We start from the raw sequence: 27,492 nt of genomic DNA on the forward strand, positions 1-27,492 counted from the left end.
CCATGCTCAACTTGCTTCACAGGGCGATGGCATATGCATGGTTCTAGGACAATCCATGTGCACCATTGGGTTTCTCGTGATAGCACCAGCGAAATTTATCGCCGCGCGAAGGTACGTCATCCTCACAAGTTCTTTTTTTGTTTAGACTTGCTTGTATGTATTACTTGTAACATTGTTTTATAAACGTTTACCCCGTAGCAACCTCTACTCCTAATAATAATAAAAAAAATTAAGCTGTGTAGATTAGTTCAAATCTTACCTGTCTGTCAACGGTAGCCTACTATTTTATTTAAACGTATAAATGTCAAGAAATACAATGAAAAAAACTCCACCATTCAAATAGGGTAGAGGATCTTGTGGTATGCAATATGCAATTTCTTTTTTTTTTTTTTTTGTGCTGCCTGATGTGTGCGTATGCAAGAATTCTGCTCTCTGAGTGACGTTCCTGCTTGTGTTGGAAGGAAACTGTTCCATTACTGAGAAAATAAAACTGAAAGTTATTTCGCACGAAATAGAGAAAGGCCCGCTATGGTTAGTGAAAAGCATTCACTAATTCATTTGCTTAGTCGAAACCAATTTAATTTGCGCACCAATGCACCCTTTAAATCATGTCATAATAGGCTTTCTCGTTCTAGTATTTTCTTTTTATTTCTGAGGGTGGGGACAAAACAAGCAACCTTGTCTTGTCCGTGGTTGTGTAGTTGGTAACATATGCATCACCTAATTCAAAGATTTCACCCAGAGCAAGCAAGGCTGCTTGCTGCTTTTAAGATTTTTGCTCAAAAACGCAGTATGTATCCAAATATCCTCGCGAAATATTTACCAATCACGGCTGTATTTTCCAGAGAGCTTTGGAATGTTTACGCATGCCAAGTTTTGATCGGGTTTGGGACTTCAATACTATTTATCTCTGCCTACAGCCACGTTCTTAGCCATGTCATGTAAGTCAATTAAAATATCCGGCAACAAATCACTGGAAATAAGCTTCTGAAATTGGTTAATGTAAATTACTTCCGTTTTCAGGCGCCTTGGCTACCCGAACAACATACGCACAAACAGTTTCGTTTCCAGTTGCGTGTTCTCTTTCCTGGTCATCGGGTGAGTTTAGAAACAGTTATTATGGGTACAAAGTGTTTGCGGTTCAAATATTTAAAACTCGTCATTTATTTGTTCTCTTTCCAGTGCTATTCTAACACCGCCTATAGCAGGATGCATATATGACGTCTTTGGATATGAAAGTGCCTGTCTCGCTCTTAGCTTCCTCCTCGGTGCGTGGGTAAGTGTTGCAAATACAACACTCCTTCGGTTTGGGCGCACTGAAAGCCCCGCCCGGACAGAAAAATGCAGCGCTTCGCTTAGGCTCGCCACGTCTGAGCTTTGAGTTCACGACCAGACTTCAACCATACACTGATATCGTGGGCCTGAGCCGACATCCGGGACATACCAAGATTTGTGTAGATCAAGCGACGCCTCGCTGTGAAGCACAGTGGAATGAGGTGTAAAATATGTAACGATCTTGGGTTGGAAATGTGCAAACAATATTTTTTCTTTTGTATTCATGTGTTCGTTCCCACTGGTAAGTTGATTCTACGTAGAGAGAAACATAAACCACTGTTGTGGACCTCACGACCTCTTGACTGTGGTTGAAATAGAACAGCGGGCACCTGCACAGGCAAGAGGGTTCCTACTAGGTACAAAAAAAAAAAAGAAACCTTTATTTGGCTGTTGAAAACTTATTTCACAAAACATCAACACTGAAAGATCAAAATTAAACTTCAATTCGCGTTGTCGACTGCGGTAACCGTAAAGGTGGAATCAGATTAATGATGCTTTTTACTCATCGGTCGAACGTATTTCAGGTGAAAACCGACCTTTGCAAGCTGCGAAACGCGGAGTCGAACAAATGTTATGCATCTGTAAACTGTAACGAAATTATAATCGGGTTTAGGAAATTGGGTTTTTTCGCACCTCAGAGCAAACTGTCTGGACAGTTCACAGAGCGGTGTCTGTTTTCAGATAAAACCATTTCTCGAAACTGATGTCCCTGTCACAAAATCTGCAATGTTTGGCGTCTTTTTGTGCATTTTTGATCATTGTCGCTCACTTGTTCGTCAGGTTCATCTGTACATCTATATTGTCATTCCGTCCACCTAAATAACTCCCTCTGACCTGAAGCTAATTTGAGAATGCTATACATCACACCGCGTAGCCCACATCTGCATGCCTCTTCCTGAGCAATCGTTTCCAACTTGGAAAAAACGTTAAAACGTGCACGGAAAACAAACGGATAGCGAGGAAATTTTCAAGTTATAACGATTCGTAGAACTCGGACTAACATTTTAAGGCGTTGCAAAGTGCCTTCACGCATGCTCGTATAAGTGGGAAGCTCACAGAGGTTTTTTTCATCTCACTTTAATGCATGCGCCGTCGGGTCTGGCTGCCTAAACAAATAAAGCACAGAAAGAATTCTGGTCTAAAATAAAGTAACAATAAAATGTTCAGTAGCAATAGCATCTGCAGCGTGTATTTACAATCTGCTGATTTCGATTTTAAACTCTGTGTAAATCGTGAACAAATCTTGACGGAAACATTTATCAGCAGCGATAGCTTGACCGATGAATTGGATCCAGCATTAAAGAGAAGTTTTGCTACAACGACAGAGCCTTTAATACTACTGGGCTCAGCAGTAAAAATAGGGCGCTCGACTACTGACCCTGGAGGCCCTGGCTCGATTTAGCCGATGCTATGTCATTTCTGCGCAGGTGGTCGAAATATTTCATTCTCTTCAAATACAGCATTTCTTATAGCTTCAGCGGCTTCTGGACACTTACTCTATTAAACCAAAACTAGACTCAAGTAGAGCTACTACGCTTGGTTCCGGCTGCACACTAAGCTCAGGGTCCCCTTAAAATGCCATATACACTCTTGATTTATTGGGCAACCGCAACGACTGAATACATGAATTGCATAAATTCAATACAGCAAAGAATATGTGCTCTTTTTTTTTAATCAAGTCAGCTGCGGTGGCTGATTGGTTAGGGCGCTGGGCTGTTGAGCCTGAGTAAACGCATACAATCTCGGCCGCGGCGGCCGCGTTTCGGCGGAGGTGAAAAGCAAGACACCCGTGTGCTGTGCGATGTTAGTGCACGTTAAAGCGCCCTAAGTTGCGGAACTCATAGCCGATGCCGCTTTGGCACTTGAGAGATTATAAACAAATGCACCAAAAATAACCCTATGGTCCGTAAACACAATTTATCTTACAATTGGAGTCGTTTTATCTTAATGCATTTATCTTGCTATCTTGGACTGCATTCTAGGTTCCAATAACGGTGGCGGTGTGGATTTGGACCCGCTACAACACAACAGCCTCTCGGCCAATAACTAAACCACTCCAAAGCTGACGACAGGGACGTATGTCTTCAACACCATCACAGCTGCATTCCGTTCTCTCAAAGAGCTCATCCACCTTCCAGCTGCTTCGCAGTAGCCCATGTGTGACTGTCGCATGAATAAATGTATATTGAAATAAACGCTGCATTTCCGGAAACAGGGTTTAAAGAACGAAATCTGGGAAAACCCAACTGCAATAAATGGTCACTAAACGCTTGCAACACACCGGCTTCGGTGGTAAATATAGGTTAAGTCTTGTCGATGGAGTTGCAGTTTAGGCAGGAAACATAAGGCAGTCTTTAAGGTTCACTTCGAATCCTGATATGGCGAGCACGGCGTGTTTTTGCGCCATAATCATGAACTATTCTATGCGAACTTTAATCACCTGGACACGGCAAATTAACGTTGTATAATTGCAACGGTAATTGCAGCGTTGCATTTATACAACGTTGCAATGAAGTAAATTCGGTACCTTATTGAGTGCATGCCTGCCTCGATATTTATTTTATGACGAAAAGCGCAACATTGCTTACGGGCTTACACAAATATTCCTCAATGAATACATGTCCTGCGGTCTCCACTTAGTGGCAACGGATGCAAAATTAAAATAAAATTGAAGTCACTTGGGACCGCTTGCTTGCATAAAGGCGGAAGCTTGCTCGAGCAGCTAAGCCCAATCAGAAAACTCACCTTTTTCTAGGTCACGTGGTGCAGTTAGGTGATTAAGGCACACAATTGGATGCACATAATTCGATTCGAAACCCTATCACCTAACGACTAGCAGATGCATGCCAATTTGGCAATGAAATGGTATGATGCCATCGAGAACACTGAACGAAGAATGGTCAAGTCAGCATATTGATGTCCGTTAGTGATGCCTTAAGAGAGAATGGAGCGCCAGATGCCGTAAGGCGATTATAGGTCCCTGGCACGGGAGTGTGTTGTGCATTTCGTTGTCCCACTCGCCGCCTGGCCTTAGTGCATGCAAATTTGCTTCAAGGTAGAGTGCCTGTGGCACCAGCTCCGTAGAGGAATGCGATTTATACTTTCTTCAGGTGCTCTGATGATTTATCGTTGTTTTGTTTTGTCTGCAAGCTTGTAGTCCCACTATAGAAGCTCCCATAGCATATAGCATTTGTGAGCCAGACGAAGCTCTGGAAGGTCAGTGTTCAGCATGGTGGGCAGCCAGGTCTCCTGAAGGATTTATTTATTTATTTATTTATTTATTTATTTATTTATTTATTTATTTATTTATTTATTTATTTATTTATTTATTTATTTATTTATTTATTTATTTATTTATTTATTTATTTATTTATTTATTTATTTATTTATTTATTTATTTATTTATTTATTTATTTATTTATTTATTTATTTATTTATTTATTTATTTATTTATAGAAGCTCCCATAGCATATAGCATTTGTGAGCCAGACGAAGCTTTGGATGGTCACTGTTCAGCATGATGGGCAGCCATGTCTCCTGAAGGATTTATTTATTTATTTATTTATTTATTTATTTATTTATTTATTTATTTATTTATTTATTTATTTATTTATTTATTTATTTATTTATTTATTTATACACAGTACCGACAACGCCCTCACTGGGACATTATTGTAGAGGAAAAACAACACAAATCAAAACAGTCATGTATTCTGTACTATATGACTGTACTATATACAGATTATGTTGATGCGATGTGATGACAATGAACAATGATGCGATGTACAACGTACTCCGAAAAACTAAGAAACCCCGTGCACTACGGCACACAGAAGAAAAACAAGAGATGAAAATAACCATTTTAGAAGGCAAACGTGGCCCAAAACACACTTACACACAAAATAACAGCATCTTACAGTACAGCACTGCTTTAACAATGAAGCGTTGGGAAAAATCCACATAGGAAAAATTTCAATATACCTACAAACAAAAAAAAAAAAACGACTGGGACAATAAATATTGCGCTCACAATGACATGTGGTTTTGCAGGGAAACAGCTCCAGTCATGCACAGTTCGTGGAAAAAAAACTATATTTGAATGCGTCAATACGGCAATGGCACTCGCGCACTTTGAGTGGGCGGTCAGTGCGGACGCAAACACCATAAACAAACCATAAATGCACCCTAAACACACCGACAATAAACATATCGCGTGTTTATGTTCGATGCTTTCATGTTGACCTTTGCCGCATTTTGTTTTCGTTGTTTTCATCTTTCCCATAGAGCTAGTATTCGCACATAAAGCGGCCACCTATAAAAATAAAAGGGGGGGGGGGGAGTGACAGCTGGCGTCACAGTTGCTATACTAGTTTTTATGCTAGCGAGTGTGGAAAAACAGTTGCCTCCCCCTTCGCCGCAGCCGATCACCACCACCCCAGCGAGCGTAGGTAATTAAAGAGGAGGTAATTAAATCCCCTTGGGAGAAGGAGATCCAGCGATGAGTGCGCCACCAGGACGTCTACGCGGATTCCCGGGAGAGGACGACAAGAAGCTTCCGGATACGGTCGTCTCCCGCCGCCCCTCCCGGCAAACGTCATGGGATAGCAAGCACGGAGCAATGACGCACAAACTCGTAGTGCACAACCGCCCGTCTTTTGGTTCCCAACAGAGAAGCGACCGATACATACCGCACGCTCCCGCCGCCTCCCGCCGCAGACACCGTGGTATGGCTTTGTCTGAAGAATGCGGCGCGCAAAGGAGATCCCGGCCGCCATATTCCCGGCGCGTACAATTGTCCCCCGCCGAAGTCGCACCCACATTTCGCAGCTGATGAGTCAGAAGCTCTTACGTAGCCTTGCCCTTCCAAGGAAAACCAAGAAAATCTATAGCTAGCAGGCATGTTCTGTATTATTTGCAAGTGCAATAAATAGCATTTTTAAGTATCAACGCTGTGTCAACCGCGTCCTTGTCCCTTTGTTCCCTCCGCGGGTCGCTAGCGAGGACTCTGCATCAGCGGAGCGGAGTGGCGGCAGTGCGGAGAACTGTCCCCCTCATACCGCCACACGAGAGACTCAAACCCTCACATATTTTGGGACAAGGGCTACAACCTTTGATTTACTCTGGAACTCAAACCCTACACTGTAATTGGGAACTAGAACCCGTGACACTACTCTGGGATTCCACCCCTCTACATCTATGTGTCAGGTCGCACAAGGTACCACTCCAAGTAGACACGTTCAGCGCAGAACTGCTGGCGACAAATTTTCTTCTATTTAGACATATAAGGTATTAGCCTTAGTATAACTTAATAGCACTGTCGTTAACAGGAAATTATTCTAAAGAGAATTCATCGCAGAAATCTCCACCTTTTTGTGAACTAAGCAAGCCGGAGTTATTTCCACTGGTCTTATTCTCGTCTTGCGATCTTCCTACCATATTTAATCATTCAGTTCAGGAAATAATGATACATTGGGCTTTTCAGGATTGAAGCACCCGCAAGTAAAGAGCAGGGGAAAGAAAAGGGGCACATAGATGTGATCTATATATGTGCTAGGGTTTTTTCACAATTATTCTTCTATTCACCGCCAGTCTAATTTAGTTTCGTTTCGACCAGTTAAACGTGTACTTCAAATGATTTCTTGCAGCTTTCAGAACGCGAGCATGCTTGAGGATATATCCAGTAGTGCTGTAGCACTTCATGTGCAAGTTCAGCTGCACTTGCTGCTGTGCCTGCACAAGCTCAACGCACACACTGTTTCTTTCGTCCCTCCACAACTCTTCTTTATGGGGAATACCCTCACACCGGGCCGATGGTGTCGGGTATAAAAAACAAACTCTGCAAGATTTCAGAGGTTTGGCTTGCTTGGCAACACGTGAAGAAATCCACTCATTTTATGTCGGCAGTTACCATTCACTTGCAAACTTTCGGTGCCGTAACACGAAGAATATCGTACTCGCTGTAAAGTTGATCACCATAGCACCATAGCAGTTAAACCGTAACACCGAAACGGTCATTAGTTGGATTTGCTTTATGCACCACGGCCAGTCCAATGCTTCTGCAACGCGTTTGCTATTACAGCTTTGAGCGGAAGAAAGCGCGACTCACTTCGTCGACTCACATTATGAGACAAGTCAGTATTCAGACTTCAATACGGGACATATCGCTGCTGTCCCGGTAAGAGTAAGTCAAAACTCAGGAATTCGAACCAAAATGAGGGTCAATCCCGCAAAATTCGGGGCGGTTGCCAACCCTATATGGGTCTCCGTCTTTGTCGCTCGCCTGTATGCGCGCTAACTTCACAGAAACGTTCGGGTTCCCACTACGATTTCGCTATACTTTCGAGATCTCTTCTATAACAAAGCCGGATAATTGCACAGTGACGAACTATTGAGAAATTGAGTTTTGACTGCAATGCCATCTAGTGCCTATTACAACTGTTAAACGTTTGCTAAGTTGTAGCGCTTATGGGTGATCAATTGATCAGCAGTGATGTGGGCACCGTCAAAGCCACTTCGAAACTTTAATATTTCAGCGAGCGGCCTTGCTAAGCTCTATTGAGCCTGTTGAAACAAAAAATTGGAATAACGTATTCGCAATGAAATGAAACCACTTCTCAATAATAGCACGCCTTATCTAAATTCGAAAACAGAAGCGGTGGGTGTTTTGCTTTCAGGCTTTGTGTTTCAGCTGCCCAGTATATCTATGAAAATATTTATAAACAGAAGTTTGTAACCTGAACTCTCCAAGGCGTGTTCTGTTCACCAGTATCCATGTCCGTTAGGGACCAGCATATAAACTTTCTGTGCCGTTGAGAAAAAGGTTTGATGCTGACAAGTTTTGTCTTTACGCGTTTAAATCTGAACGATATCAGTCGTGCACAGATATCAATAGGAATCGCAAGCTGGGCGGTTCGTTACGTAAATATTCGGGAATACGAGTAAGGCGTCTGAGGGATAAGCTAGAGATTGGAGTGCACCCGTATTACTACTGGCAGTTGCTCCGCCATAGCCGCATTGAGTACGCAATAAGCGTTACCTTCTGCTAATGCAGTTTAATGGCCCAGCAGTCGTCTTTCATCGCTCGCAGAAGCAGCCGGCAAAGTCTCCAGGTGTGCAGACGTGTACAATGCCCTGATCGCACTTCAGAATACGCCTGAAATACCCACTTCACGTTGTCTGGTTCCCCAGCTGGAAAGAGCCCTATTACTGAGAACATTGTGGGAGTCCTAGGTTTCTTTTAAAAAGAGGGATGAGAAACTCGCCTCTCTCAAATTGGGTTCTAGTTAGCCTATAAGACAATGGCGTAAAAAATACCTGATTAGCAACACTGCGGAGGCAATGCTGGCAAGCTGCGAGTTCATCGTGTTCAAATTTTGAAAACTTTACTAAGCACAGCTTCCGAATGGCTTCACGGTCTTAACCGGCCCCATTCTCTGTGAAGATGTTATGGGAAGAAATGTTTAAATGCAGTCCATTTTGACAAGCTATCAGGTTACTCCAGGCTGAACTCCTCTCTAAGGCAGAAGATCAGAAGAACGCCACCCTAAATATCCGACAGTTATTCAGAATAGTAGCTAGTAAGGTACGAAAGTGTCCAACGAACCCGCGTAACACAGTTCCAAAACGTACACACCTATATCGCAGTAACGCACGCTAGGAGTCACGTAGACAGCAGTCTTCAATGTTTTATGTCCGTTTTTAATGCTATTAAACTAACTCATCAGATCATCAATTTGGTGCCTTCGCCCAATTTGGTCGAGTTGGCAGCGCCTACTCGATATTCGGTAATAAAATTGGATAAGAACCCAGCCTTCGGGACCCTTGGATCCCGCGTTAGACAGGCTGCCCGTTTCAGGCCCGCAGGCACGTTCGTACAACGTGTTTAGAGACCGGTAAACTAAGTTTAGCCCCCTTAAAGGACTGCAATATTTTTGCACGTCTATGTTTGCATTATACGAGGCCGTCTACATTAACCTGTCGGTATGTGTACTGGTGAGGCACAGTCCCTGCAAGCAGGCTTGGACGGCCTCTTGGCCACTTTGACGTTACACTGGTCGATATATCACCTTGCTACCGTTCTAAAGCAGCCTTCTAGGTTCAAAATAAATAAATAATAATATAAATCCCAGCAAAATTTTATGAAAAGAAAAGTAACTTTAGAAAGGAATTTTCTACTTAAGCAAGCAGTTCAAAACGAATGTAAACCTAACAAAGCTCAGGAAACGTATTCGCAAAATTAGTTTCTGCCTTCTTTGATAAATAAAAAAACAGGAATTTATAAGCACTCAGTTTGAAACTTCACAATCATAATTTGTATTTTTTTTTTAAATCAGAGCTTTTAATATTACGCTACATTGAATTAAAGCTGTCATGAGTAATTTTTTTTTCAGTCTCTCGTAGTATCAATTTTCACTTACGTAATTATTTCAAGTGCCCTTCTGCGCATCCGCAATAAAACAGGGAGTACCAAGGATGCTTCGTTCTGCTGGAAATATGCTATTTTAGGCTTGCGCTTAGTCAGCGAGGAGCAAAGACGTCACGCGCAAGTCTCATGGGCAGCAATACAGCCTGTCCGCACCCACCAAGTATGACATCCTATAATGAGTAGCATGCTATGTTTACCTGCATTGTTCGCTACCACTCACTCAAGCGACAGAACAAAGCGCCTTCAACTACGACAGGCAGACAGCAAGTCCTTTCATCACATTTCCCCGACTTGAAGACGCCGTCACCCAAAAATCCGAGTTCCAAAATGCCTGGTAGGCTAGTTCGTTTCTGGAAATCAGAACAAACCCATCTCTACTGGCACGCTCTCAAGACTTATTTCCTTTAAGAAGGTAGCCTGGTGCCAATGATAGAAGCGCGTTTACCAAATGACGGCCGACAGTGGACCACCAGTGTTTTACGGGACGGTTGAATTGCATCGCAAACCTGCAGCTGACAAGGCCAAGGAAAATAGCAAGGTCGTCGATCCGGCGTGGAAGCGCTATGTTTGGATCGTACCCCTTGTTCACACGGAGATATGGATTTCAGCACTCCAAGGAATAACCCAGACATTTTTTCCGTTACTCGTAAGTCTAACTAAAATAGCGAGCTCATTGCTTGTTTGTTTTTCGAAATATGTTACAATACACTATCAGGAGTTAAAACTATCGTAGCCAGAAACTTAAACATCCATTTTTTTAGGTGTTGCGATATAACACGTTCTCATTGCGCAATTTGCATCGTTAACTAGCCTGCCCTGCGAGACAAGAATATTTAATCATCACTTACCACTGTTTCTCTCGTGGACGAGTGGCTTGGAGCTGGTTTCGGCGAATTCAAGTCCCACCTAAAGTGAAAAGAATATATATCTCTCAATAGAGGAGCTTGGGACGCCCATTACAATTACGTGTGGGCACTTTTTCTCAAAGAGCCTAAATGTTTCGTTCCCAAGCCATGTGGTGGGGTTCCCACAAGGTTGCCTTTCACTGGTCGGAAGAGTCAGGATGAGGCTTCTGCCCACCTAGATATCTTGAAATCGCTGACGATGCACAATCAGTAACAAAGCTTGGGACAAGAGCAAACGTCTTGTCCTTTCGGAGTAAGCTGAGGGAAGTAATTGGTAGCAGGTTTATGAGAATGACAGGAAACATCACCACTTTCGCCAAGTGTCACTCGTACTTCTAATATAGCAAGAATAAAATAAGGTACACCGCAAAAACAGCAGAATACTTCGACATTTATAGTACTCTTCGTATTTGATGTCATCTGATTTCGGCCACTACCTACCCCTTACTAATTTTCAAAGTTTTACGCTAGTGTGATGAACGAAAGCTGATGAGAAGTGTGGAACATTCTTGACAGCAAACCTGCTGACTTGTAAAAAATTACCGGACCAAACTGAGTATTATAGTGACAGAAAGTGCACAAAATCTGGTAATGGAGAGAATATTGTGCCTGCAAACTTTCGCTTTTCCTAGTGGAAATTCGTCAGCAGAGCTCTGAGAAACAACCCCTCTGGGCGCAAAGAAACATGGAGAAAACACTTTCAGCCTGGATTATGGGCGAGTTTTGCAACCGCCGCCTCAGGGCACTGGAATATGGACTGCGCCTTCGCATTCCTCATTAGATAGCGCGTCGAGAAGCAACTTTGATGTGCCATTTATGGCTCGATGTTGCTTTCGCGAGCATATATGCATCCCGGATTGGAACGGCCGACAGCCCTGCCTGTAAAAATTGTGGCTGTGAAGAGACAGTCGAACATATTTAATGTGAATGCCCTGCATTTGTGAAAGAAACACATAACTTGCGCTGTGCGCTGCACCGCTTCGATCCTCGCCCTTCAAAGGCGGATAAGATCTGTGGTCCTAGCCACAAAGGCCGATTGCCTTCAAGGCATGTTTAGTTACCCAACAGCCACCGGCTTGAGTGATAGATTGTGACTGTGCTCCAAGTCACTTTTCTTTTCCCCTCTTTAATCTCTTATCCCTTTTCCCTTTCTGGTTACCATCATTGCCTTCTCTCCTTCGCCGTATATATCTCTCTGTAAGCGGCACCAATGCTTAAGATTTTAGACATTCTAATTTCTACTAACATCAGTGAAGTTGAACTGTTCATTGGTGAAGACATTATAAAATACTCAAAACTCGTTGCTCATTATTATCAAGCATACTACATCAATGTCTATTCCAAACTTCCCAACCTGTAGCACATTATGGATAAGTTCATCGTGTCAGTTATAGGCCTGGTGCAAGTTTCTTGCATGCGTCTTTACTGTCCACATTTGTGATGTAGCAGCTCAAGGCTAACATGCGTACAATCTTTATTATAAATTATTTTGGTCACTTGTTCCTTTTCGCAAAACTCCAAGCAGGCATCGGAGAGAGGCGTTGCAGGATACAAATGTGGGCTGGTCTTTTCATCTTTCAAAGCGGCGATGTTCCTGGCATCTGTACTCGGAGACCGAATGGTATGGTATTCCCTCTGTTCCGTGAGTCGTGTGCACAGTGAAAAGTATTTCTACGAGTCAGAACATTGACGCTTTAGCCGGCGGTGCTCATATGACGAAACTCAATACCCTGAACAGCGTACGAAAGAGGGGCAATTGGACTTGCTTTCTGCGATTACCTATTGTGCATTTATGTTAAATACCTGCCCATTACTATATTGCCTCATCCCTTGACTAATATGCTCTGTTTCGCAAAGCGGGATATCCATCACAGTGCTCACCAGCACCCCCCCTCGAAAATGTCGAAGCTCATAGAACACCTTCTACTAATGTAAGTGTCACATTGAACGAGATCGAACACTGAGGGCGACAGCTGTACGAGAGAGCATTTAGTCTATAGGTTGTAAGCAATGTGGTTAACTGATGTGTAATAATTAACTAACTATTACAGATAGGCACCAGTTTGAAATAAAAAATTTGCAAAAAGACGATTAGTAATTTATTAAATATCATATTATAATAATATAATACTAATAAATATATTATCTAATAGCCTTAACTAATCATGATTTCGAAATTCTCAAAGCAGATATGACTTACTAACGGCCAGCTGCAAATTGTAACTAGGTTTCTTATGAAATAATTGAAAAGTTAAACTTCGAACATAGTTATCCAGTCCACCAGTTGGTGTGATTCAATGTTTTCTGAAATCCGACAAACTGGTGTTACTTTGCCACAAAAGCCTTCCTTTTACTTCATCAAGACTATCATGTAAATAAGCAGCTATTTTGACTGAAACTCCTGGTATATTACACGCATTACTCTAAGAGTCCAGAACATTGCCGCAATCGAGCTACGACCACGACAGTTTTCTCATTTAAAGCTATTTAAGTGTCAGCGACGTTTTTAAAAGAAACGCCGTTACTTTTCGCGACCAGAAAACTTCCATAAAAGTTTGATGTAAATTCATAGGTTAACAATGGTATACAGAGTGTTTTTACTTGGTCCGAATGATTCCGTGCACATTTTGTTTCAAATCCGCAGATGATTCTTTTCATTATTTCCGTCCGCTAGCATGCAATAAGTGGATACGTTTAAGACAGAGAAAACAAAACTATTCCCCCGCCTGTGATTTAAAGTTCAGGACGCCAGCCTTTGCTAGGTGGTCTACTGCCGCCAACTGTTGTGAATATGGGGCAAAATTTACTGTCATTCGTTGTGACCCCGCTACACAGACAACTATTGCCGCATGTCGCACGATAAATTCATGAAGTTTCCCTCGTAAGGGCCATGCTGCAGTCGTCCGACCTCTTATACGGTCGTCATCACTATCTTAGTCCCAGCTTTCAGGGACACATTTTTTTTATTTGTGAGACAACTATTGGGTGCTGTATGATAGTGTTATGCACACGGTGGTGGAAATGGTCGAAATTGCGCGAGCGACTTATTCCTGTGCTAGGACCGAGTAGTAAACGATGTCCTAGAAAACCAATAGGCTGTCTCAGAAAGTTATTCTCAGGCAGCAACTGTGAAGTACTGTAAAATACTGTTACAAACACAAAAACAAAATTGGTGTAAGCTTGCCACGCATAGCAAAATTTTGCTTCCCGTTTACATGATGCACCTACAACTAGTAATTAAGAATGTCACAGGAAGTCAATGAGATGCCCATTTGAAACCAAACAGCAAAGACTGCAAGTCTTCCGAGAAGGATCTGTGGGTGCATTTCCTGTTATGAATCCGCTAAGCAATATGTGAAACAATTATCAGAGAAAACTTCGCCGGAATTAGTCCGAAATTTCAAAGCATGCTCTGAAAAATGACACGCTGACGTCAACAAGCGTACAAAGTGACGTAATTGCCATGCATGATACCTGGTCAAACATACAGCTCAACAATTTATGCAGCAGGAAAACCCTCAGAGGGAAGGGCTGTTTAAGCAAATAATTGAGTGGTTTGAAAGTACCAGTGGTGCCGATAGTCGTAGCAATAACATGCTCATTCAATCAATTGTGACACATATCGGTACCTTATTTGTGTTGCAGCTTGAGTGGACGTCTCCACAGACCTGTTATTTGATCGGACAAGGAGGAGTATTTTTGTTTTCCGTTTCGTTTGGGTAAGTTTCTGCTGATGCAGGTGAGTTTGCACTACAGGCTTAAAATACGAATGGCCACTTTCTTCAGGAAAGCAGACCGGCTTCCTGAAAAATTCCGCAGTTTTTAAGACCGCACTTTGCCCGTTTCGAATGGAAAACTATATACCTGTTTAGACGCATATCTTACTCTCAATGTGGCTCAATGACTTCAGCCCCGCCTAGCGGCTTCGAATCGCAGCTGTGGTCCCACAAGTTTTATTGATGTAGAACGAGAATGCACCGGTTTGCTGCGCGATTTCGCAGCAAAGAACTTCACGAGGGCGAACCTTTGCGTTTGAGCAGGACCGAGCACCAAAACAAATTAATTTTCTTTATTGTGGATGGGCGAGCCGTAAATGATTGCAGCAGTTATATTTGTTTGCCGTTATCGAAGAGAAGTAGAAAAACAATCACTATCGTCCTCGAGAGCGCACCTCAGCTAGTAGAAGTATTCTAGCCGACATTGCCAACTACAAAACTGCCAAGCAAAAACCTCTCTCCTTTCTTGCCGCCTGGCTTCCTTGAACTACGACACAACAAACAATGGTTTCAAGTGCCGGTTCCAGCTAAGGCGAAAAACATTTTCTAGTCTTAAAAGTCATAGCTTTAGCTAAGTCTTTATTTAAATCTTAATATTGTGAAAATATCCCTTCTCCCATTATGTGAAAAGCTTGTAGGCTTTGTTTTTTTGCACGAGGAAGATGGAAAAATACGTTATCAGCATCTGCACAACAAGAAAAGTGGATGACGTCACAAAGCGCCCTTATAACACACTAAGCAAGCTGAGAGTTCACTATGTACCACATGAATGTACCCACTTGGATACCGTGACCAATTCCATTGCCCCATCACGCAATCCTATGCATGTCGTTCGTCTATGTATGTACATATGTACTCATTACTTGCCGCCTTCCAAGTGGCGCCAGTTTTCCTGACATTCGCGTCAAAATTGCGATGCGATGGTTTATCGTACAATGTTCGGGGTTGTGTCATAGGATTTGTGCACATAGCATACACCTTCAAGTTGGAGGCTAGCCTGTGACAGGAATTCAAAAAGACGGCATCTATACCTCCAAATGTGGTCTTCAAAACGAAGGTTTCGCGAATACGGTTCGTAGACGCGGTGCTAAGCGTGGTAACTTACGTGGAATACCCAAACATACGCACCGAATACAATACTAGTAGAATGAACGAGAACGCCCCCCCCCCCCCCCCCCCCCCCCCCCCCATGTCGAAACCGTCCCCGCAAAACTTTTCGCCCACGAATGCTTTCGCTGCATGTACGTAAACAAACTCAAGTTTCTCGGTCGAATAATTTGCCATGGCATAGAGAGACGTCCTATGGGCCATCAGAGAATCAATATACCTGATACCTGCTCGCACAGGTCCCTCTACTGGACGTCTGGCGGTCAATCGCTCTTCTTCATTTCGCTCGCCGTGGTCCTACTTGGAGGCTTCACCATTGGCTTATACTTCGTCAGCCTCTTCTCAGTTGTAACGCACCAGTTTCGGAAAACGCCTGGACTGATAATAGTAAGTGTGCGAACCGCAGCCATCGTACGCGCAACCCCTTCATGAAAAATAAGCAAAATAGTCGTGAGAGGAAGTCTGTTTCTTTGCACTTGCCATCTAACAGCATTACACTGGTATTCTGATCGAATGGACTGGTATTCTGATCGAATGGACTGGTATTCTGATCGAATGGACTGGTATTCTTATCGAATACTTGCAAAACATTTTCGCGAAGCAACCAATTTTAGCAATGTGGGCGAGGCACAGTAGTAATATTTGTTACAAATCAAGACTTAAACACATCGACGTGCCTGAATTAATGCCGTGCTCGTGACAAAGTTAACCACAGCCGCTCGCTCGAAAACATTGCAGGCCGCGTTGGAGATTTCCTGGGGAACGGGGAGTATGACTGGATCAGCACTTGGAGGAAAACTTATTGACGTAAGTAACGATCTCTGTTATAGAAGTAAGATTTCGTGGAAGGTCTTGACAGGGGTTAAATACTTTACTATAAGCTTGAGTGTTTGCGAATAATTGGGAGGTTTTTATTTTAGTCGCTTGGGACAGTAAAACACCATAAACCTTTTGTTTTAGTATTTTTTGTAATCTGAGGTTTCTGCCCAAATTAGGAAGTAAAAAAAATCTAGACCTACTTGTTATCCCAATCTCTACGTAATATAATTTAAAATATCGCTCCTCAAGACATGGCATGTGAACTGCGCAGTGTAATTTTTCTCATTGAGCTGCGTAATGTTTCCTTCCACAAAAACGAAACACTTCTATTTTACATAGCCATTTCAGCGCAAGGAAAAAAATACTTATGCGTAGAGTAAGCGCCATACATATATTAGCTCAAGATGACATACAATCAACAATAATATTCTTCAGATTTCCATATCATTGCCATTGATTAACTTTGAATTAATGTGAGTCACATTATTCAGTGACTTACAGAAAGACATCGGCTCACACAAATGGGGCCTCACCGTGTCGTGAAAGCTGTTAAATATAGACAAGGTGTAGTTAGCACGTAAGCAACTGCACTTATTTAAAGAATAAAACGAGCATACAGAGCAGCTATATACCCGTTCATTCTTCCCAACTCTTGCAGATGTGGGCGTATCCGCTACCTTTTTTTGTTATGTCGGCCATCCTAATGATCTCATTTCCATTCAATGCGAGGCTCGGGAGAGTTATAAACTCTGGTAAGCGAAAATACACGTTCGATAAACTGACAATTACTCAACACAACCTAACTATTATTATTAATCTCTTTCACAGTTCCAACGTCATTAGACAAAAAGGTGGAGGTCACAAAGCCGAAGTATTCCCGACTCTTGCGTGACCTTTTGTTCCTGGCTCATATGATTACGCTCATGACAGTGTGGATTGTCTCAGGATTTAATGAGCCTACCCTGCAGCCTAGCTTGGAAGAGGTGAGTAGACCTCATGTATATCAGTAATTTTTTCGCCGCGTATGAAGAGTTTTCAGGGCGTTTATTTACCCTTAAAGAGTTTTCCGCAAGGCAAATAAATGAAAACAGGGTGCTCGCTACGATGTACATACGAAGAACGCTAGCGAACACAAAATCCAAAGGAAAGCGCAAAGAGAAAGAATGCAAAGAAAAATACTTTGTTTTCCAACCTGTGTTCTAGTAGGTATTTACTACTTATAAAAAAGGTCAATACATCGATTATTTGGTGGCTTAGCGAGAAGTGATTAGAAACTAGAAAATAAATATCCACATGGAGCCGTTGGGGACCTAAACTCACGAACTCCGGTTTTTCTTTATAGCACTGCCAACTGAGCTGCAAAGGCATTTTTGTCAGTCTTATGCTTTCGAAGCTGTTTATGTTGCGTGTAATTTAACCTTGACAGAATTACCAGCGATGCAGTCGTCCATAGCGGTGGTTCAGTATTGCTGTTTTCCTCACGCCCACGAACATGTAAACTTCGGTTGTGGACTGTGGTTAGCCCAAAGTTCCTGTACCTGCCATTGCCAAGCATGTAGCTATTGAGGCAGCTATTAAGATGTGCCATCACGTCAAGCCGGCGATCTTGCGCCAGCGATTGCCACAAGGGCTTGCAGCCGGCTATCGTGCGCATCCATTCATCATCTCGCGTACGAGCAAAATACACTGCACAACGACACGCCGTGACATGGTAACCGGCAGTCCACCGGCACCAGCGGGATGATGGCGAAGCGCATAGGCTACACGACAGCTACAGGAAGTAGCGCCGATTGTAGGTGTGCCAGCATTTGCGCTCGAGGGTTGCAACAGTGGCAACCTGTGCACCTCAAAACTGTATACGCAATGGCGGCGAGGGATGAGCGAGCTGGCGCTGAAGAAAAATCGGCTAGCAGCAGAGTCGAAACAGCCGCTGCGGAACGAGGGCGCCCTCACAGGATATATCAACCGATTTGGGGGCAGCCAGCGGAGGGAGCTTACATCATCCTGCATGATAGCAACTGCTACCACCCCGTTTCAGAGGACGCTCCTATATTCTATCCATCCACCCACCCACAACAGTCGCGGCTTCCAGGAGCCGGCTTGGACACCCTGCCCTCGTCAGAGGGAAGGACTTCATTAAGGAGTGACGAAAGACACCGAACGCCAATAAACTCAATGCACTAAACGCCAATAAATTCAATGCAAGGATCCTCGTTACACTTATAGAAGCGGCAACAGCACAATGCTACTACATCTAGCACTGCGCTGACATGGTAGCTGCGCCACTTTGGTTACCGAGTGAACAGCGACGCTTAGAGCAATCAGCCGCACTGGTGTTTTATCCAAATCCTTCTGGGGCAAGATACTCTATAGGATTATCCTCTTTGAAGCTGGCTGGCAGAGGCGTTGCGAATCGACGGCAAGTAGGCCAATAGGGGCAAAAAAAAAAAAAAGAAAACGACTCGCTATGTTAACTTCTGCTCGCCGATGCTGATTTTTTCTACGAAATTTGCCTTTTCTAGGGGAGATGCGAATCTGCCCAAAGTGAAGAAAGTTAAGGGTGCATCCTCGAAACGCAAACATAAAGACACGTCGCGGTCTCGCCTGTTTCCCGACTCTTTCTTGTTTACAATGAATGCCCTTGTCGGTTACTTCGACGTCCATCGTCCTTATTCGCGTCTGGCTGTATGGCGCACAGTACGTGCTGAGGAGCAGAATTTTCTCGCGTGACAGAAATCAACTTGCAAGAACATTGAGGGTTGACTACATAAAGATTAGTTTGCAGTAAAATTGAGCTGACAACATTCGTACTCCCGCTATGCGTTTGTTGCAGCAGATAAAGGAATTTTATTCCAGACTTCTGGTGAGAACAAGATTTATAAGAGCGTAATTGTACATTCGGCGCCTCTCTTTGTGTAAAAAGTATTGCCTATCAACCCTCCCGCTTTTATTGAAACCCCTTGTCAGAGCTACGATCACGCTTATGCTGTGTCCCAAAGCAGCACTAAATGTAATTTCGCTTATCTATATTTGCTAACACAGAGAGGCAACGTCACCGTCAATATTACCTCAACTTTGCGAAATGTTTACCTACAAAACACATGATGCATTCTGCAAGTTCACTCTCGTGGTTCTAACTTCTTAGCTTTGATCATACATGATAACAACGGGATAGATCGAACTAGAAGCCGACATAGAGGGGCGCTGAGCGTATGTCTGTGTTTTTTCACCTCCTGTATTGCCGCTTGTGGCGTCCTGGAAGTCTAGTGTCTCTTACACTTTTTGTTTTTGTTTTGTTTTTTCAATCTGCTAATGCGGGCCGAAAAATATTAGTGAAAATAAAAATAATCAGCCCACGAACAAAGCTTACTTTCTAACTCAACCCTATCTTTCCAGTTTGGGACGAGCGTGACTATCAGAGGAACGGTGTTCGCTGTCCAATACGGCAGTTACGTCGTCGGTTGCATAATTGCTGCGGTTTCTTGCCACATTCAGGTAAACAATACAGCCGCATTTGTTTTGTCTGCGTAGCCATGAAATGGTTTAGTATGGTCCACGATAATTGGAACATTGTAAAGTACACGTATCTTAAAGGACAACTACAGTCTGCCAGGCGGAAAAATTGCAAAACGAACGAGTGGAGAAATTGTATAAATCAGGGCTTTTTCAGAATTCTCCACGATGGCAGGAAGCAGCGTGCTAGCGCCGTGCGTGACGTACACCACGTCCCACGAAACTTCCGCGAGAGAAAGAAAAAAGCACCAAGGCCACTGAAGTGATGTCCAGTACTGCGGTTTTAGGAAGCTCATATGAGAGAAGGTATTGCTACCGCCTGCTATCGCATAGCGTCGTACCAGCACATTCAGAACACGGTTTGGATGCATTTTATCCCTTATTTGCTACTGCGGAAGAGGACAAAGTTGTTACTTCAAAATTAAAACTTGTTACAGGATCAAAGGGAAGTTTCAGTGAAATGTTACTGTGATATAGGTGACTAGTTGTGATCCCGATTTAGCTAGGCAATTATCAGGCATCGATGACTTCTCAATAAGCTCCAGGTTGAAGAGCCCCTCTACCAGCCGGAAATATTACCGGTGCCTAAAAAGAAAGCCTCCTACTCAGCCACTAAATAAACTTCTCAAACTTGAGTGAGAAAATGTAGGTACAGACAAAAACATTTATTTTTTTCAGAACGCTGGAGCGTTATTCGAAAACGATACGCGCGTCGAGGTTCAGCTGGACGCGATGACGTCATATACGCCTTTGTATCACTACATTTTTATGGATGACTGCATACTCTGCGCTTGAGCGTGAGTGGTAGCAATATACTATTCGCGCTTGCAGCCACACGTCGACGGCAATAGCAGCGCACGTTCACAGGGTCCGCCATCTTTTTATCGCGTATTTTCGATAGATAAAGGCGCAGAACGATCCGTTTAATTTTAGTTCGCTCATTATTTCCAATTTATTGCTCGAGATAAACGCCTCGTGTCTGAAAATTTTCTGCTGCGGTGAAAATCTGTCTCGGCGAAGAAACATGGTCCGTATACATTCACTGCCTGGACTACACCCAGCAACGAAGGTCAGGCATGACCCACGCTGCTAACCTTTTGATAATCGGCCCATTAGGCAGGAATTGACGTTCAAATATGACCTCTCTGTTTCTACTGCTCCTCTCTCATGAATAGGCATACGTGCCAGCTTAAGGATTGTTCACTCAACCGCTCACTTCCAACAGTGCGAGTCTTAGCGCGCACATCTCATTCATAGTTATCATGCCGACTCAGAGCGCAAAAAAAGAAAAGAATCCTTAAGCAAAGTATTTATCGCCATGAAACAAAACTAAATACGAGAAACAAACACAATTTATGCATCGATGACAAAGGAACAAATCGCTGTCGACTGGCTATGCGTAAGCCGCAAAAGCGAAAAAGCGACCACCCGCTCCCAAGCGCTGCTAAAGCCGCGCTTTTCACAAATGAGTGACTAGGAAGGCAAGGGGCCGTTTATAGGATGCGTATGCATCTAGCCGTCGCCCATCCGCGCCGAGTGTTCCGGTGATCTGGCTTATCGCAACATTTTGTCCATGACTAAGCTAAGTTCCCCTTCTCATTTTCTATTTAGGCACAGGTCTCTTAATTTGTAAAAATAGTTAAGGCGCTCAATCCGGAATATTTGCCTGCCGAGCACCAGAGACCCTCGCGACTGTACGTTATGGAATAATGACCTTATCTCATTCACGGAAGGATGGTTAGAATCCTTCAACTTCTGGCCTTACTATACGGAACTGTGCGCTTTCGTTTTTTGCATTTTTCTGTATTAAAACCTTACTGACCGGTTCTTAAACATTTCAGTATCAATCTATTGTGGAAAACAAATCTCAGTGTGGTTCAACATACCAAGTGCTTCATTTGTATGCTATGCTAGAAATCGAAGCTAACTATTCGTGTTGGAGAGGTACACCAAATTTTTCATACTTCCTAATATTAGGATGAAGGCTGGCTTCGCAATTAGGGTAGAACAAGCATTTAAATCGCAACAGCATCTCAGATGCTGTCGTATCTAGTAATCTGTGGGGCTCTAATAAATTTTCCATAATGCCGAAAGTAGTGATTTTACGTGATCTCATATTTCCAGACATTAGTTCAAACATATTTCCTTCCTGGTATGTAACCTTTGTTATGTGCTTTAAAAGCAGCTAGCCAATTTAATTTTGTTGATAATTTCACTAACTTTTTTTTCAGGTTGTGACATTTTATGCTTTTGTTGGCCATCTACTTACGCTAACTGCATACCTCATCGTAGGACCAATACACCTCATCTCCTTAAAACGGTATTGTCATCGTTACCTCAACCTGCGTGTTTATTGCCCATCATGGAATTGAATGCATTTCGACCGTAGCATGTTCGACTGCAAAGTAAGGCCCAATCTCCACTGCGTAGCCATTAGAGCATTGGTATGTGCATGACCATTTCCGGCCGCAAGCAAAATCGAATTTGTTGGCAAAGTATTAAAAAAAAACTTGTTTATTTCCCAGCGGTCAGAGCTCAACTTGCATCAGCTGCATGAAAAGCCCGGCTAGTGGGCAAAATGACGGTAACGCCGTTAAGTGGAAATCGCTCAACTTTAGGCATTAAAAATATATACGGAATGCGTAAAGCACTCGATTCTCGCTGTGAAATTTCTTAATGGACAGGAGATGCCATATACTTAAAGTGGCTTCGCAGGCGCGATGAACTGCAATCCATATTGGCGATATCACCGCGTTTTCTTTGCTCTCTGTTTGTCACGGTCAGCCGCTGCTGGTGAAACAGCTGCACGAGGAAGGAAACGCTGCTTGTTCAGTCGAGTTGATCCGTTTTCCAACTGGCAGTTGCTCTGCTTGTAACCGATCTTTTTATAAATGGAATTGTCAGAGCTCGTGCTGATGATTTAGAAGCACAGATCTGTGGGCTAGTGGGAACACAGAAAAGACAGAACACGTGGAAAGAAAGCACACCACATGAGCACATGACGGGTCTTCCCGCGCCTGTACCTTCCGCATTGCAATTAATATCGCCAGTTGTCAACGCTGGTTATGACGAAACAAATGTGCTGAATAACCAGGAAGACAGGTAAGACTACAAAATAAATGAAAATAATAGATTAGCGGTTAGTTTCTATATTTAGAAAGAGATGACCACAAGTGCGCACACCCAAAAGTGACTGTAGCGGTAACTGCCATTTCAGGAAACACTGTTTCAACGTATAGAACAACCAAATAATTAGTGGCGCTCCTAATCCTACTTTTTGCCACGGTCATTTCATGCAGCAACTTAGGACTAGTCTACGCTAGCCAAGTACTGGTTGGATTGGGCACGGCATCACTGTTCGTGTGTCCCTACCAGCAAGCTCTACAGAGAGCCACGTGAGTCATCTTTGTCAGTGATGTACGACTGATCAATTAGCACTGGGGACTTCGCTGTTAACGCGTAGTTATTTCGGTGGTTAGCGGACCCTGACCTCCGCCAACTCGTCTTCGATAAATAATAGCTTGATATGACGTAGTATGATAAGCCGTAAAAGGAAGCGAAACGAAGCAGACATAGGCAATGCGGCATTAATCAGTTAGTGTCGTTGAGCTCGGTCTTGAAACCCTGGCTATATAAGTCAGGCGTTCAATCTCAGGTAGGTGAAAGGAAATTTTAGCTTCAAACTGCATTCACGATAGCAAGTTTAAACTGATGCCGTACAGCCATTATTTATATGAAGCTACTATTGTTCTAGATAGCGCGGAGTAATGAACGTTAAACAGCAAAACCGTAGCAATTATTAAAACGATCAGGCTTGGCATGAAAAGTTAATTATGTATTCTTTGTGTAATTTCAGGCAGTTAGGGTATCCGGATGACATTTATACTCATGGATTTGTGTCAAGTACCGTGTTCACATTCCTCGTTTCTGGGTAAGGAGCAGACTCGAGAGTCCCTTGTGTCCCACTACAAGTGCAGTTCACCCAATGCGCACACGGGCGGGAAACTATTCACACTTTCTTACACTCATCGCAATTTACTGCTGTGCTTGAAGCTTCTCGCAACAACATGAGCTGGTGAAGTCTTAAATGGCCAGTGAACCCAGCCGGATGTAATTACTGCTCTCAGTAAAATCGATTCGCTAACACTTTCTGGCAACGCTGGAGTTTGCCCTCCCGCAAAATATGCATTTCATCCCGATAAAGATTAATTGCAAAATATTTGCGCGAATTGAATAAAACTGGCGATGTCCTTCCCGAAAAAGAGAGGCTGCCACCATTTACAAGAGAACGAAGGCATGGAGTGGTCGTTGACGTTTTCTAAACTTTATTTTTGACTGAAAACGTTAGAGAATGTGCTGATAATTCATCTTTCTTCTTAGCCTCAAGGCATTGGTGGATCTCTTAAGAACAATATCAGGCAATTATTCAGGAGCAAAGCTACAAAAATAACATGATTCTTGAAAACCCAGAGCACATATAGGCAATGACGACACAGATGTAGACTGCACAGATGCTAATATTCTTTTCTGTTGCATTAAAAAACACTTACTCAGAATTTAATTTTAAAATCCTTGCTAACGCAGTACCTTTTAGTATGAATACAAATTTCAAGATTCATTTAGGATTAGACGGAAGGTCATTCTATATTTCAGGCTCGATTACGCATACCGAGCGCCGCCTGTACATGTCATTAGCTAAGGGTGAATCACAATGTTTATACTCTATTGGACTATTGTGAAGTTTGCAAGAAGGACGCAGATTGTTTGTGCTAATTACTCGATGTGCTAAAATAGCAGTTTTCTAATTGTGGACGATGTTGAAGCTACGTACTATGATTGTTTCGGTAAACAGCGGATTGGATAGTGTTTATATGGGGGGGGGGGGGGGGGGGGGGGGGGGGGGGGGGGTTGCCAATGGCATTATTCCGATACGCCTTTTCTTTACGATGCTGAGTTTTGTTCGGTAGGTTATCAAGTTAAAACAGTTAAAACATCAAGGTTCAATAGAGTATATCAAAGGATTATCACAAAAACACTGAAATATGTTAGTAATAATGTCGGCCTGCTGAAATGTTTCAGTTCAGTCGTTCAGTCGTGTCCGACTCTTCGTGACCCTATGCGCCATGTCACCCCACGCTTTCCGGTCTCTCACTATCTTCCTAACATCACATAACTTCATCTGCAGTGCCTCGAGGATGCCATCTAACCAACGCGTTCGCTGCCTACCCCTTCTCCAGCGACCCTCAACCTTTCCCAACATCAAATCTTTCTCCAGCGACTCCTCTCTTCTCATCAGATGACCAAAGTAGCTGAGTTTGAACTTTAGAATTTGACCCTCCAATGAGCGGTCAGGGTTTATGGTCGACAATCGCGACTGATTTGATCTTCTGGCAGTCCAAGGAACTCTCAAGAGTCTTCGCCAGCACCACAATTCAAACGCGTCAATTCTTCGGCGGTCAGCCTTTTTCACAGTTCAACTCTCGCATCCATACATCACAACTGGAAAGACCATGGCACGAGTTATGCCGATCTTGGCTGGCAGACTAATGTCTCTGTTTACGTGGTTCAATTAGTGCATATTAGTAAAGAGTTACCATCCTCCATAGATTTTTCATGTCCCGCTCTGAGTCTAGTTTCTCGTAAATGATTGTACTCCTATGTATTTGTGGTTTCTGACGACTTCAATGGGCCAGCGATCTGCGGGTACCATGTTAGGGACTTGCGACTTGAAGTAAAAACAATTTGTTTGTTTTCTTAAAATTCCGCGCTTGTCTTTTGTTCTGACCAAAGTGTCCGCTCAGTGAAGGCTATTATTAGAGAAGGATACGACATCCTACCCTGAATGGTGTTATATTAGCAGGGTTGTTTATCCACATGCAGAACTTTTTGTCCATGTTAACATGTTAATTGTGCGTGTGTGCGTGTGTGCGTGTGCGCGTGCGCGCGTGTGCGCGTGTGCGCGTGTGTGCGTGCGTGCGTGTGTGCGTGCGCGTGCGCGTGCGCGTGCGCGTGTGCGTGCGTGTGTGTGTGTGTGTGTGTGTGTGTGTGTGTGTGTGTGTGTGTGTGTGTGTGTGTGTGTGTGTGTGTGTGTGTGTGTGTGTGTGTGTGTGTGTGTGTGTGTGTGTGTGTGTGTGTGTGTGTGTGTGTGTGTGTGTGTGTGTGTGTGTGTGTGTGTGTGTGTGTGTGTGTGTGTGTGTGTGTGTGCGTGCGTGTGCGCGTGCGTGCGTGCGTGCGTGCGTGCGTGCGTGCGTGCGCGCCTGTTTTGCTTCCTTCTAAAATTACGATTATTCCCCCCTTCCATTTCCAAAGCTTTATTTTCACTGAGCACCTCAGTTCTTGAAGTTGATTTTATTCCTCGTGCATAGCTCCATCGTCACAGATCCGATAGCAGGGCAGTTGATGGACGCTTATGGGTACCGGAAAGCCACAACGTTCATGTTTTTTCTGCTGCTGATATTGGTAAGTGCACGATGAGCCTTAATACTAGTAGTGGCGCGTTAATATGCAAGCAATATAACCTGTGCGACTGTTGTGCAAACATTGTCACAAAATGAGACCCCTAGTGACAGAAGAATAGGCTATATTATAATCCGTGCCCTTTTAGAGCCTATTATTTTTGCCAAGAGTATTAAAAAACAACAAAAATTCAATTCAGGCTAACGTTATTTGTTAATTTACTATCATATCCCCCTTAATGTTGTTCCGGCTGTTGTGGTTCTAGAAGCAGCCGATAGAATCGCCTTGCCAAAAAAGAAGTGTGTTGATGCATGTAACTTATTTCGACCCCCACTTCGATGTTTGTTTCTTCTGAGTTTCCCTTCCTCAACTTTCAGACCCCTATAACGCTCGTCATCTGGGTATCATCTGTCAAAGTGTTTGAAAAGCAGAAGAAATAGAATGCAGCTTAAGATAAGAAGACTACGCCCATTCACTGCTGAAATGAAGCTGGTCGGTCTCAAGCAGGCCATCTGACCCTTGAAGAAGCCACCAAACGAATATTGCTGACCAATTGATTAGGAATTGACGTGAAAAAAAAAAATATTCTTTTGCCACCTTTAATTGTTTCATCTTCTTTACTTATCAATGTCAATTGAAACAGAAAAACATCAGACAATGAACATTCGCAGGTATTCCGCAGTTAGCGCTATTTAACACTGTCGAATTCTGAGGGGAATCTCTCAAGGTGCAGCTGATATATTATCAGAAGGTAATTACTTATTGTCATCCACCCAAGCGCGGCTATACGGCTACAAAAGAATATTTATATATTTCAGACATTTTTTCAGCCAGAAAGATGCCAATAGCCTTCACTGATTAAAAAACGTTTTGATACTAAAGACGCCCGGTGATATAACGAAAAAAAAAGTGGAACTTCCAAGAACAAAAATAAACATTCTACTAGTGCTACTAGCATATTTTGCAGTCAGATGCTTCTGACGCAAGTTGCGTCCACTTTTGTTATCTAAAAAAATACAATTCCTTTTGATCGCTGCGAATGAATATGCCGGAAAGGGCAAGAAAACGCGTTGAGAATAATTTACTTCTTCTCCATCGCATGCCGGAAATAAGAGTAATTGTGGCCAAACGTTTGATCTGGTGACCGACGCTACAC

General features: G+C 43.2%; 2 protein-coding genes and 1 long non-coding RNA gene across 5 annotated transcripts in view; 2 read left to right on the forward strand and 1 right to left on the reverse strand.

Annotated features, from left to right (window-relative positions):
* Positions 1 to 37: 37 nt before the first annotated feature.
* On the forward strand, positions 38 to 3,471 carry LOC146208347 (MFS-type transporter SLC18B1-like). Its single transcript, XM_084592858.1, has 5 exons — positions 38 to 111; positions 846 to 941; positions 1,024 to 1,098; positions 1,183 to 1,276; positions 3,318 to 3,471. Exons 1-5 carry the CDS (start codon positions 38 to 40, stop codon positions 3,399 to 3,401), a joined length of 423 nt encoding a protein of 140 aa, XP_084448984.1. The 3' UTR covers positions 3,402 to 3,471.
* A 6,647-nt stretch (positions 3,472 to 10,118) lies between these two features.
* Positions 10,119 to 26,927, forward strand: LOC146208348 (MFS-type transporter SLC18B1-like). 3 transcript variants are annotated; one of them, XM_084592841.1, is made up of 13 exons: positions 10,119 to 10,406; positions 12,191 to 12,286; positions 14,311 to 14,384; positions 15,788 to 15,935; positions 16,287 to 16,355; positions 17,026 to 17,119; positions 17,196 to 17,350; positions 19,764 to 19,862; positions 22,112 to 22,200; positions 23,180 to 23,275; positions 23,737 to 23,811; positions 26,246 to 26,339; positions 26,714 to 26,927. In XM_084592841.1, exons 1-13 carry the CDS (start codon positions 10,209 to 10,211, stop codon positions 26,774 to 26,776), a joined length of 1,350 nt encoding a protein of 449 aa, XP_084448967.1. In that variant the 5' UTR covers positions 10,119 to 10,208; the 3' UTR covers positions 26,777 to 26,927. The 3 variants fall into 3 exon arrangements, with proteins under 3 accessions (XP_084448967.1, XP_084448974.1, XP_084448979.1); XM_084592848.1 differs by lacking the exon at positions 23,737 to 23,811; XM_084592853.1 differs by lacking the exon at positions 12,191 to 12,286.
* The window catches only part of LOC146208349 (uncharacterized), an 85,530-nt gene continuing 68,382 nt past the window's right edge, over positions 10,345 to 27,492 (reverse strand). Inside the window, exon 3 of the long non-coding RNA XR_014704796.1 lies at positions 10,345 to 10,666. This is a non-coding gene — a long non-coding RNA (uncharacterized LOC146208349). The remainder of the gene's footprint in view (positions 10,667 to 27,492) is intronic.

Source organism: Amblyomma maculatum, chromosome 1 (assembly GCF_055883805.1).
Source record: "Amblyomma maculatum isolate TAMU_Amacu chromosome 1, ASM5588380v1, whole genome shotgun sequence".
Taxonomy (NCBI): Eukaryota; Metazoa; Arthropoda; class Arachnida; order Ixodida; family Ixodidae; genus Amblyomma; species Amblyomma maculatum.